The following is a 12,660-nucleotide window of genomic DNA, read 5'->3' on the forward strand; positions in this document are numbered from 1 at the left end:
CCCCCCCAGCCCCTGAATCATGACTTCAATGTTTGATTAAAAGAAAAAAAAACCCTTCCAAGATTGGCTTTCAGATGCTGCATTTGGTTTCCATGAGTTGTAGCTGCTCCTCACAGCTATGTCTGAAACCCCGTTGAGTTCACCCATCTTACTCATAAAACTGCAGAAAATAAACGTCCAGAAATGTTACCTGTAACAGTAGCAAAGCACTGTGATTTGAAAAAGAAATTAATGAAGTTGTTCAGCGTGTGTTACATGTTTTGTTAATAGGTCAGTTGTATAAATGCTTTACTCAGTAGAAATTAATTTGGTTCTTTTCAAAGCAACGATCCCAGAATCCTATTTTGAGCTTTCTGCTGAAAAAGGCCTCTTCAAATCACAGATTTGTAGTTTAATTTGAAAATGTTTGAAGTTTCTCAAGTGTCATTTAACATTTCAAAGTGTAGAAAAATATTTAAGTAGTCTTGCAGGTTAAAGACTTAATACATTCTAGACTGTAAATCTTCTTTGTAAAAACTGATTTAATTTTTTTCTTGTATAGAAAAAAATCTCAGTTGTGAAATCCAAAGATCAATAAAACTGTATAAAGGGAAGGTTCTAAAATTGCATTTTTTAAAACTTAACCATGGTTCAACACTTTTGACACAAGGCTTCAAAAGACAGGTGCCGTGTTGGGTTCCTGTGAGCGTTTGCAGCCCCCAAAGCTGCACTTGGGTCAGATGGACATCCTGGGCTGCTGTCTGAGGGTGGGACTGAGGGACAGGGCAGCAACTGGAGTGAGTGTTGGCTGTGAGCCTAGTGGGGCTCAGCTGGATTTGAGATTTTAAGGTTTGTGTGTGCTGATGAGCCAGGAGACAAACTAATGTACTCTGACACAGCTGGAGAGAGAAATAACCAACAAACCAGCAGGGGCAAAGACAGAACACTTGAGCAGGTAAAATGTTACTTCTATGTGTTGGTAAAAGCGTTTTTCAACAGGTAAACTGGAACTTTGATTACAGACCCATCTGTGACTTTTAACACCTATTTAGGGCTGTTCCTGCAAGCAGTCAAGTGATCAAAATATTACAGACTGAGCCTGGAGATGTTTCACACTGTTCTGAACATGGGGCACAGTGAGGCAAACTCCTGGGATTGGAGCCCAGGATTGGATGAGGCTCTTCTGTAAATGAATATCCAGGTAGGGGTTGATGACTCCCATTCATCAGCTGCATCTCTCCATGGCTGCTTTTCTCCCAATTAGCACAATAGGATGAACCTTATCTTGGCTGCTTTTCCAGCTCAGATACACAGGCTAGGAATAGAAGAGAAGAACTGGAGTGTTACCATTCGGCATTAGGGAGGAGGGATGGAAGGTCAGGGTTTGAAGAAGGAGGTGGCCCTGCCTCTGAGCTGGGGCACTTACTTAGAGTACACAAAGGCTTCTAAGCTTCTTGTTTGGATTTTATTAAAAAACACTGTGCAGTCATTTCCAAATACAGGGAATTAAGACATTTTAGGGAAATTTATTTTTGTTTAAACACAACTTGTGCTATTTGCACAAGGTCCCTTACGACATCTGAAGGGGTTGCAGAAGGCATGGAGAGCAACTCATCCTTTCTGCTTGTTTAGTCTCCTTCCTTCAGCTTCAAGCTGTGCCTCTTCTCCTCTGGAACCTCCCAAGGCAGTCACACAGGGTCTCTTTTCCTTGAGTCATACTCTGTTGTCCCTTGAGAAATCTTCTGCCAAGTTCTGATACAATTGTGGAGCAAGATGCTTTATTAATGCAAGAGAGTTATTTTATTCCTTTTACACCTTCCAGCTGTACTGTATAGTAGCAAAAGGATGGAGGGAGATGAGGAGCAAAAACTACACTTAAAGTCCTCATGCTTCCAGTGCAGTGTGATGCTACTCCAGATGAGTGTCCAGGCAGGGAGACCCGGCTGACCATCAGTCTCATCAGCAGCTGATTGGACCAGGTTATTCCAAGTGCTGGAGTGACTCTGTTACCCACTGCCCTATAAAGAAAGTATTACACATTTCTGCATGCCTGGATTTCATATGAAATACCTTCTGTTGTAACAAAATGGCACTAGAAGACATAATTTACCATTTCTCTAACATGTATTGAAAACTACAGGTCTTTGAAGACAGAGGTGACAGGATTTACTCACAAAACTTGGGTTCTCCCTGTGGCGAGGAAACAGCTGGAGGAGAAGTGCTTCTATACAGAGTAAGTGTCATTCTTTCAACTACAGCCATGGGGAATACCTACTTCCATCTGGACAGGCCCCTCTTGCAACAGGAAAACCACAAGAGAAAAATGGTTGAACTTCTAATATTTGAAGTGTGTAACTGCTGGCCTTGGATTCCATTTGCAGGTATATTTAGAAGTGTTGGGTAAAAAGAACACTGTATGTGTGACTTTCAACCCAATGTTTAAACAATTTTTTTTTCCTGGAAAAAGTGCAATTTCTCCAGTAAAAGAACTACAAGATAACCAGGCAAAAAATAATAATTGAACCTTATCCTTGTTCTGTGTCAGTTTCAGAATCTGAAGGACGCAGTGAACTTCTCACAAACTCCCATTTACGTAGCACCCAGCTTATGTAGTAAATCAAGGTTATAGTTAGGATTCAAACAACAAATACATATATTTGAATCCTGTTAATATATTGGTGTCAAAACATACTTTTTTGGGTTTTTTCTTAGCTCATTAACAAAGCCACCTGCTAAGGTTTGGTTGCTGTATTTTTTAAGCAGACAGAAGGTGCACTCAGTTATATCAGAGAAAAGATTAGATGGAAAAATACTCTTGTGTAAGCAGGTACTCAAGCCATTAACTCCAGGGAAATTTCCCTGCTAATTTGTGATTAGGAATTACGATGTAAGTGTATATGACAGTTTCTTCCCCTTCACAGCACGAGTTAGTGCTGATCTCCAGCAAATCCAGCACTGCTGGGTAAATGCCCCACTGCTTCTCACATGATCTCGTAGCTTACACTGGAGTGAGAAAGGACAGAGTGGTTCAGTGCTGCTGTGTTTGACACTGTCACACTCTGTGTGGATGACTCACCTGCAACTGCACTGAGCAGCTTCCAACTCACTCACTGCATCCGTCACCTGAAGCACAAAAACAAGGTTTGCAGCTGACCTGGGGGTTCTGTGTTTGTATTTAGCAAACGGGGGGCAGGGAAAGCAACCAAGGCAAGAAAATCCAAGTTATCAGATCATATATTAAGCCAAGTTAGAAAACACTTATTCTTTCAAGGCAAACTAAAATGGAGTTGCGAATTACAAGCTGATGTTTACAGTGTTAGAACTATTCAGCAAGCTACAGCTTACATTAATTAAACTACTTCTAGATGCTTAATTTGTTAAAAAAAGAAAACAAATAAAACCCCCACAACCACAAAACTGTTTCAGTGCTGTATCTGGAGATAAAAAGTACAAAAGCCCAGATCTCCCAAAGGTGCCCTGTTCTCAACGACTTCATTACCTTTGAAGTTTCCCAGTGGCCTGCCTGCACATTGACTTAGCCCTTCCCAAGGCCACATTTGGGAGTGTGAATGCCTCAACTCTGGCACTTACATGCTCCTTCAATTTGTGAGTGGACTAAGAGCAGTGTCTTGCCTTGTTTCCTCAAAAGAACACTCTTTTTGACCAGTATCACTGTGGCTCTGTTTTGGTCCAGCTCAAGTCAGTACATGTGCTTTAGAGCCTCAGCAATCTCAGCAGTTACACAAAAATGCTGAGCTCCACAGAAATGCAGCAAAGTCCCTGGTGCTTCACTGTCTCCTGGAACTGTGCCTGAAGAGGCAATGGCATTTGAAGCCAGTGATAAGAAAGAACTCTTATTTTGGTTTGATGCTTTGGGCAGTTGCTATACATACCTATTTTTGTTAGCTTTAGTGGACAATTTTGAGAACATTAACAAACTATAAAATTTTAAATAATAAACTTTGAGTAGTTAACATTTACTAAAATACATCAGTTTAAGGAAGCTTCAATTTCCATCAGTCATTAATAGTCAGCTGACAGTGGTGAACAGACCACCATGAAATCTGCATTTACACAGATTGCACCATCACCCTCCAGCCATTTATTAAACAGTCCCTAGAGAATAAGGAGCAATTTGATATCATACCTGATTAATGCACATGATGGGAGTCCTGAACCTAGTGCTCAAGCTGTGAAGCTGTGCCCCAAAGGTCTGCAAATACCGAGCCTTCAGTGCAGACTCGGAAGGGCCGAACTCGCAGCGGAACAGGGCGGCCAGGGAGTCGATGACCACGAGCCGCACCATGCCCCGAGCCAGCAGCAGGGACAGCCTCCTCGTGATGCACTGCTGGAAGGTGTCCTGCCACACACACACACAGTGACACAGGGCAAAGAGCCCTGCTGGGACATCAGCAGAGCGAACTACAGCAATCACCACTGCAACACGAGCTCAAGGAGTTTCCAGTCGTGAAGGCAGCTCGTGGATCTCGTAAGTCTTGCCAGTAACCACGTCTGGTGGTTTTACTGAGGAGAAAACTGAAGAGACCAAACTGCAACCTGCATTTACCTGCAGCTCTGACCTTACTGATACTTCAAAATCTCAAGGGTGTAGTACTTCTAAACTGTTCCTGTTTTTGTAGAGTGATAGAATGTTAAGGGGTTGGAATGGACCTCAAAAATCATCCAGTCCCAACCCCCCTGCCATGGGCAGGGACACCTCCCACCAGACCACGTGGCTCAGAGCCACATCCAGCCTGGCCTTGAACAACGCCAGGGATGGGGCAGCCACAGCTTCTCTGAGCAACCTGTTCCAGTATCTCAGCACAGTCCCAGTAAAGAATTTCTAATATCTAATCTAAATTTCCCTCTTTCAGTTTGTACCCTTGCCCTTCTACAGTTCCGGACAGAGAGTCCCTTTCCAGCTTCCCTGTAGCCTCTTCAGACACTGGAAGGCTCCTATGAGGTCCCCACACAACCTTTTCTTCTCCAGGCTGAGCAGCCCCAACTTTCTCAGCCTGCCTGGGGAAGGAGTGGTTCTCACTGAAATGCTCAGGACACAAGACTATCATTAAATATTCCAAACAAGTTACAGACTGTGTTGCTCTTCCACTAATGACCCCTTAACAGTAAAATACTGCCTCAAATCCATATTGATCAAGAGTCTTAGAAACATTCTTACTTTGTGCTGCTACTTACCAGGTCTGCTGCCCGCTCAACAAAAATACTGTTTCCAAATCTGATCTTCTGTATGACTTCAGCTGGAACATCTGCACGCAGCTTATGCTGTTGATCTATGAGCTGCTGCAAGCGTTTGCTTGGGAACACATCTTCTGTACAAATGTAGACAGCTCCTGCAGCCAAGGAAACCACTGTGGTTACAACAGGGTTCTTACACACACAGTTTTCTTAACAGCACACAAACTGCATCAAAAGCTACACATATGGACCTGGAAATTCATGTTGGTTTGGTTTTTTTTTTTTTGCAACCACATTGAATCAATGATGAACAAAAACTCCACTCCTGTGACTTTCCTGCAGTTGCCTGGTCCCTTTTTCAGCACCAGCTGGGAAAACTGGATTTTGTACTCTCCACTGGGTGACACTCACTGTGCACAGCTGTGGAACACCCAACAACCTGCCCTTGGGGATCAGAAGTATCCCAGTTTATCCAACGCACAAATACAGTGACCCTGCACTGAAATCCAAAACACAGCACTATGAAATATATTAGCTATGCCAGCCAAAACCAGTGCTAGTATTTGATTCATGTCACTCAGTGTTTTCAAGCTTCTTGCTTTTAAATTTACATATGGAAGGATACTGATCACCACAATTTCTACACCAGTTTTAAGAGGATCACTCATCCAACCTCATTCCAACTAACTCTTCCTGAAAATGGTAATTAGATAAAAAACATTATATTTCAATCATATTACTGTGAGTGATGTCTGTAGATTTTCACTGTGGTTCCTGGTTAACAAGTTCCTACAGAGAAAATTACCCATAAGCATCAAAGATGTTGGGGAAAAAAAGCACAAATACAAGCAATATTTTCTTTATTAAAAAAGTGTTACTGTTATTGCACAACTGACCAGAATTAACAGCTAAGACATACAGGGCTGCATCTAAGGATTGAGCCCACTCACAAAGTGGCTGAGGCTGCTAACACAGCTTGGCAGATGTTGTGTTTGGCAATACGAGACTCCCTGAACATTTCCACCCCATTGATCCATCCCAGAGTTAGCTCTCCAGGGAATCCCATTTCTAGCTACAACTTCCAAATCCTCTACACACTCCACTGAAAAAAATATGAAACTATATCCAAGTGGAAATGGAAATATCGCAGAACTAGATCAAGTAAAAATTAATGGTTATTATATTAATAAAAATATTTTGCTTGATGGACACCTGTATAAGACAGGGTATTGAATCCTGAAAATCTTCCATATGAGACAAAGAGGGGTCTAAGCCCAATGTATTTTAGGACTGAAATTGCATCTTCATTTTAGCTCTCCCCAACACACTGTAAATTCACCTGTGAACACCCTTCATACCTATCAGGTAATGCAAAAAACCGTACCTGTGCCCACTAATTAAAACAATGGTCTTTGACAGGTGAAAATTAAAGACTTTCCCCAATTATTAACAGATTGGAAAAATACATCATCATTCATAGGAGGTACTGAAATGTTTCTAGAATTTCTATTTCCATTGTACCTAATAACAGGTACAAATTATACTCTGGCTCCTTTTCACTTTCCTTGGCCTTGGCAGCCAATAGCATTTAACACTAGAATTTGGTCTCCATTCTTAATTCCTCAACTGCATTATGTATATACTGCTGTAAGAGGGATCTGAGTGAGGGCTGTTTGCAGTTTTCATTTGACACAGAAAAAGGACTACAATAAAGCGTTAGTGATCAGAGCAGTCATGATCTGACCATGAATACTGAACTACAACATACAAGAAACCACAAATTTGAACCACAAATGTTTTCTATTCTTATCCCACATTCTTCCTAGAATGAGTGGATAGAATTGTGAATTTTAAACTATGGGCATAAATGCTGTCTCTGGTAATTGCAATTACTTAAGTCATACACAATACTTGTAGACATAAATGAGCACATAAAGAAATTTCCATCAGCAAAGGAAGAAAATAAAAAAAAAAAAAAAAAGAAAAGAGAAAATGACTCCACAGGTTTCCAAATCCATTAAGTTTACAATGACATCAGCAGCTTGTGGAATACTATCTGAACCTGTATGAAGCTCAGGCAAGGAAAACACAGTAAACTATTAATTAAATTGCTTAATTGTTTAAGGTTTTAAAAATAGCTAATTACCAAACAGGTAATTAGGTGAACCTTAATTTTCTTGACTATTTCCCTAGGTTCATTTCTCCTAATTGGACTAATTTTCATATCACTTTCCAACTCAACAGTGACAGCTGAGTATCAGACAGGCAGGTGAGTATCTTTACTAAGGGCAGTCCTATCAAACATTCAGTTTCATGATTTCTCAAATGCCAGTAAGTCAAGAAAAACTTCTAAGCACAAATTTGACATGAGGTATACCCAGCACAAACACTCACTGAAACAAGGCAGTCACACAGTACAACAGTTACACCACAAAACCGAAAATCATAATGGTGCAAATTCAAACCCAAGTAAACAAACAGAAAATAAAGTCAACCCACTAAGATACGCTGCTCCCTTAAGCCCACGTGGTTTCTGAATTTCCTGCTAAAAAAAGCTGTGCTAACTTGTGTTGAGACAACAGTTCCTAAAGTAAAACACTCTGGCCTTCTCAGCTACCATTCTTATTCAAGCTGACTGCCTTTTGCACATGTTGCTTTAATGCTAATAGCGAGGGATTTCTTGACCATGAATTTTGGGCTCCCAGAGAAATCATCTGCTTTCTAAAAACCAGACCTGCCTTAAGCAGGACATCCCTTGTCTTCTCCTTGGCTTACTTAAAAAGGATGGAATGTCTGCTACTTCATATTTCATAGTCACTGGGGTTCTTTCAGAAGCAGATTTGCATTTCTAGATAGATCAATGCTCCATGGATTAAATAATTGTATTTTGATCCAGAGTTATTGCAACATTCAAGATGCTGAAAACAGTTACAGGTCCAAAAAAAAAAAAAAAAAAATCAGCATTTCCTCAAATCTGTCTTTCAGGCCAATAAATGTGTTATGCTGGTTGTTGACAAAAAAATACCACCAAAAAATCAACCAAACAAGAATAAAACCCACTAAAACCCCTCAACCTCAAAAAGGACAAATTTTGATTCCTATGATCATAATCTGTCATGAACCAAACCAGTTTGTTACCAAGAATCAGTAGCAAACATTGTTTCCTAACTTAAAATTCTAATATGGATATTAATTTGTCACATTATATTCATGTATTGCTTATGAATATGGGCATATAAAATAAATTCAGCCAACACACAACTGAACACAACTGACATCCCTAGAACAGCAGAAAGATATCCTGGAGGCAAAGGGGGTCTTTGATTAACTTCAGGATTGCTTTGCTGCCAACCTCCTTGCACTGACAGTTACAAACAAGACTAGCACTAAATTTAATGAAGTAAATGTTTAAAGAAATGTATTTCAACATCACCACTTATGAGAAGGGAAGTTTCTAAGCAGTAAAAAAATCCAATGCACCATAATTTTATATCAGTAGCAAAGTCTTAGCAGTGAGATTAATCTTCCACTGGTAGTCCCAGAGTTCTGTGAGAGTTTCTGAGCATTGCTGTTCTCCTCAAGTTTCCTAAAGGATAAAACTCCTCACAGTTAACCTAAGCTTTAATTGCTGTATTTCTTATCAGAGGCTCAACATGAGAGTGCCATTAGGGTGCTGGGCACCTTCTTCTGTACCTTGTTCTGGTTTGTTCCTTGATTTCAACATAAACAGGGAGAAGTGCTGGAGGATGGATAAAAATGTATTTGCATTCAAACTACATGCAGCAGTTAGCAGCAACACACAATGGAATAGAAAATAATGTAATTGCTTCTGCTCTGATTAATGACATAATGTAAGCCACAGGCTACTCACAGCCCTTTAAGCAAGATCTTAATTTGTGCAGTCCACGATTTTTCCACATGGGTGGATATAGGTCAAGAAATTAGTACATTTCCCCACAACGAACCACTGAGCTTCCAGATAAAGCCAGTGCTGTGTGGAAGGAACAGCAAGCTCACAGGCAAAACACACCTAAGGCAGACTACCAGAATTCAGAAGTGACACAGGTTTCCTCCCTTTCTACAACAGCATAGAATAGTCAAAAAAAAAAAAAAAAATTAGGAGTTAGATTAATGTGATAGAAGGGTAAAAAAAGAATACTCAAAGCAAAGAATAAACCTGTATACTTTGGCAAACCCTGGAAAATCACAGGATAAAAAAACCCAATGTCACCTTTCTTCAATTACATTTCCATCAATTTTACTCTGTAAATCAATACAATTATTGTTATCAAAACAAATAATCTTTGAAATTTGAAATCCCCAGGTAGGGAATATATACCATATACCCAAGATGTTCGTGGAAAGTTATCTGGGGAGCTCTTTTGCTGAGGTGGTTACCTGAGGAGTCAATGAGCTCTTATGACAGCAACACTTTTCTTACATTGTTTGAGTGTGTTTAACCCAGAGTGGCAAGCAGGCAAACAACAGCCAACAGGAATTCTGAATTAAGTTATGCTGTGCTGCAGGACGTGCACAGCAAGCTTTTGTCTCTGTAAAGACACATTTCTCAGTAACTGGCTTCCAACTGAAGTTAGACAGGCACTGAACACGTGCACCTGCTTTAAGGATGTTCCTAAAGACAGTACACTCCCCCAAATGGGAAATGAATCCACAGTTACAGTTCAGCACTTACCGGACTCTAATCCACCGTACTTGTAAGGATACTGCACACACAGGCACAGCTGTAAACTGATCTGAGTCTTCCCAGCAGAACTTTCCCCAGAAAGCTCTGTGATTCCCACCAAAGGAATGCCACCTCTTAATAAGTTGTCTAGCACTGAACATCCCAGGCTCAGCTTCTGGTGTTGGGAGGTGAGATGATCTTTATCTTGGTAGAGCTGAAGTGCTGCAGGGTTTGGGAGTGTTTTTTAATGATTAAAAAGGAAAAGAAAAAAGAAAAAAGAAAAAAGAAAAAAATAGTTTCATTTATTATTTTTCTAACACACAATGATACAAAATAGATGCTGTATACAAGGTTTATACAAGGATGCTTGCTTTGTTGATGGAAAAATTCCCTGATTCAGCCTGATCTTCCCCACCTCCCTCTCCCCACAAGACCTACTGCTGAATGTCTGTTCAAAGATCGATAATTTACACTGATTTCTTTCCTCCTCTCAAACTTCTTTCGTTTCTCTGCCTCTAAGGTGTCCCTGTGGAAAGTTAACTCTGAGAAAACTTTGACAGCAAGGTTCAAGCACAGCAATTATGGAAATGGAAAGCTATAGCTGAGTATAAAACAGCATAGCAGGCATCTGGTCAAAGCCTGAAGACACATGCAATCACAAGGAAATAGATTTTAAGTACAGAGTTGTCATTAAGAATTTGTACAGGAGGAGCTGTTAGGTGCTGCTTGGTTTGGAATGAGGCGTTTATGACAAATCCATTTATAAGGCTTTTAATATATGATACAAAATTTTCAACTAGTCTTAGTACAAAAGGAAAATAGAGAGAGAGGAAGAAAGTGTGAAAGAAAAAGGAAATATTTTGTTCCTGAAATTAAGTTCTTCAGACTGGAGAATCATTTTGTCCCGTTTCAAGTAGGCTTGATCCTGAAAAATGACACCCATCCCCTTCCGTTTACCCCCAGGTGTCAGGGAAGCTGTCCTCAGTATAGTTAAATAATACACTGCAGTGTAATAAAAACACTTGCATTTTCATTTTAAACCCATGTTACCGTGTCATTGAGGAGCCAGAACTGTATTTTCTCCCAGTGACAGTAATTTTGAGTTTTAGATAGAAGACTTTTTATGCCCTCACTGCATTACCTGTGAGCATGCTGTTCTCCCTCAGCGTGCGAGAGACTGTTTTCAGCAGGCACTGGATGTCTGCACTGGAGAGCTTCATCAGTCTCTGCAAGTCTGCTCCAGAGAGGTTTAAAATCTCTTTTACTGATTTTATATCAGCTGGAATAAGAAGAATTTTTAAAAATACTTTTAGCTGGATTACAGTCTTACACAGAAAAGTTTTCCCAATTTCTAACTCTCATTTACTTGAGGTTTATCTATGCTGCATTCTTGTAAGGTGGGAAGGCAACATTCACCTTGAATGTACCAACACAAGCTATAAAATTGGAAAATGGTTATTGAAGCATGGGCAAAACCCAACACTTCTAATTACTCAAAAATCTTCTTTATGAAATATTTAATTGCAGTTCTAAAATGTTAGTGTCCATCTGCATGCTTATACCCACAAACACACAATTTCACTGTGGTGACAGATTTGTTAGTGAGACACTGGCAAATTAAGTTACCTTTTTTCAGGGCAGCAATTGTTTTAGGGTTCAAATCAAACTGGTCCCAATCCATCTCCTAACACAGCACAGCAACAAGCAGCACATCCTGTAATTATCTGTGATTAAAGTGGCTTTTATGACAGACACAGGCAAGAAGAAAATAGGCATAAATCAGTGTCAAAAGTTTCCAGGACTTTTTTTTTTTTCTATTTTTAACAATATATTTATCAGTTATTTTAGAGAAGTAATAATTATTCTGGGATTATATTATTATTACTATTATCGTTGTTGTTGTTTTCACTACTAGTAGTAATATTTTATATATTGATATTATTTTATTATGGGAAGAGTGTGGCCAGCAGGCTGAGGGAGGGGACCCTCCCCCTCTAGTAGGGAAGAACTACAGGTAATTTTAATGGGCTGTAACTCTGCATAGTGCTTTTGCTCTGGACTGCAGCTCACAAGCTGGACAGTCATTTCTAACCTGTCACTCTTCACACGAGGCTTTCATTTTCAAACAGAAAAAAAATCTCACACACGAGCAATTTGGGATGACCCAGAATTACTCACGCATTGGACAGTCAAATATACAATTACTAGCTAAAAGCAAATTTAGTATTAAATCGTTACGATCTGTTTGATTATTGTAGCAACATTAAACAGCTCCTTTAACGCTTTGGTCCAAAACACAATAGTTCAGTACTATGGCTGCCTAGAAGAGTATTGTGAGGTTCTTAGCATTAGTCTGACAAACTTCATGAAGGATTGCTGCAGAGACCCAGGAGTTATACGAGATTACATGACTTTAGGAACAATCCTTTTTCCAACATGGGGACGAGAGGTTGTCGTGGGTGCTAAAGAAAGGGTACATCTAAGAGAGGCAACAGTTACTTTTGAGCAACACCCACTTAAAGCAACATTCTGAAAAAGTTTAGAAGCCGAAACTTACTGAAATCAATCATGATTACGACGACCCTTGACGGAAGGGCTCCAAACCATTGCGCACCCTCCGCTCACAGGAAGCCGCTCCACTGATGAGGCACAGGGGAGAGCGAAACACCGGGAGAGGGTCACGGGGCAGCCAGGGGTGTCCCACGGACTCGGCACCGGCCGGGGGGAGCGAGGCGCGGACGGACACACGGACGGGCAGAGCGCAGGGCCGCCACAGTGCCCTCACACCGTCACGAATCCCC

At 40.5% G+C, this 12,660-nt stretch overlaps 1 protein-coding gene across 3 annotated transcripts; it reads right to left on the reverse strand.

Annotated features, from left to right (window-relative positions):
- Positions 1–1,425: 1,425 nt before the first annotated feature.
- XRCC3 (X-ray repair cross complementing 3) lies at positions 1,426–12,654 on the reverse strand. 3 transcript variants are annotated; one of them, XM_008629789.2, is made up of 8 exons: positions 12,417–12,654; positions 11,486–11,573; positions 11,001–11,138; positions 9,869–10,081; positions 5,176–5,330; positions 4,127–4,339; positions 3,056–3,102; positions 1,426–1,997 (listed from the first exon to the last, which is right to left on the reverse strand). In XM_008629789.2, exons 2-8 carry the CDS (start codon positions 11,538–11,540, stop codon positions 1,775–1,777), a joined length of 1,044 nt encoding a protein of 347 aa, XP_008628011.1. In that variant the 5' UTR covers positions 11,541–11,573; positions 12,417–12,654; the 3' UTR covers positions 1,426–1,774. The 3 variants fall into 3 exon arrangements, with proteins under 3 accessions (XP_008628011.1, XP_017584619.1, XP_017584618.1); XM_017729130.1 differs by having other exon boundaries at positions 11,486–11,583; XM_017729129.1 differs by having other exon boundaries at positions 11,486–11,598.
- Positions 12,655–12,660: the final 6 nt, after the last annotated feature.

The sequence above is a fragment of the Corvus brachyrhynchos genome, unplaced genomic scaffold (assembly GCF_000691975.1).
Source record: "Corvus brachyrhynchos isolate BGI_N302 unplaced genomic scaffold, ASM69197v1 scaffold1, whole genome shotgun sequence".
Lineage (NCBI taxonomy): Eukaryota > Metazoa > Chordata > Aves > Passeriformes > Corvidae > Corvus > Corvus brachyrhynchos.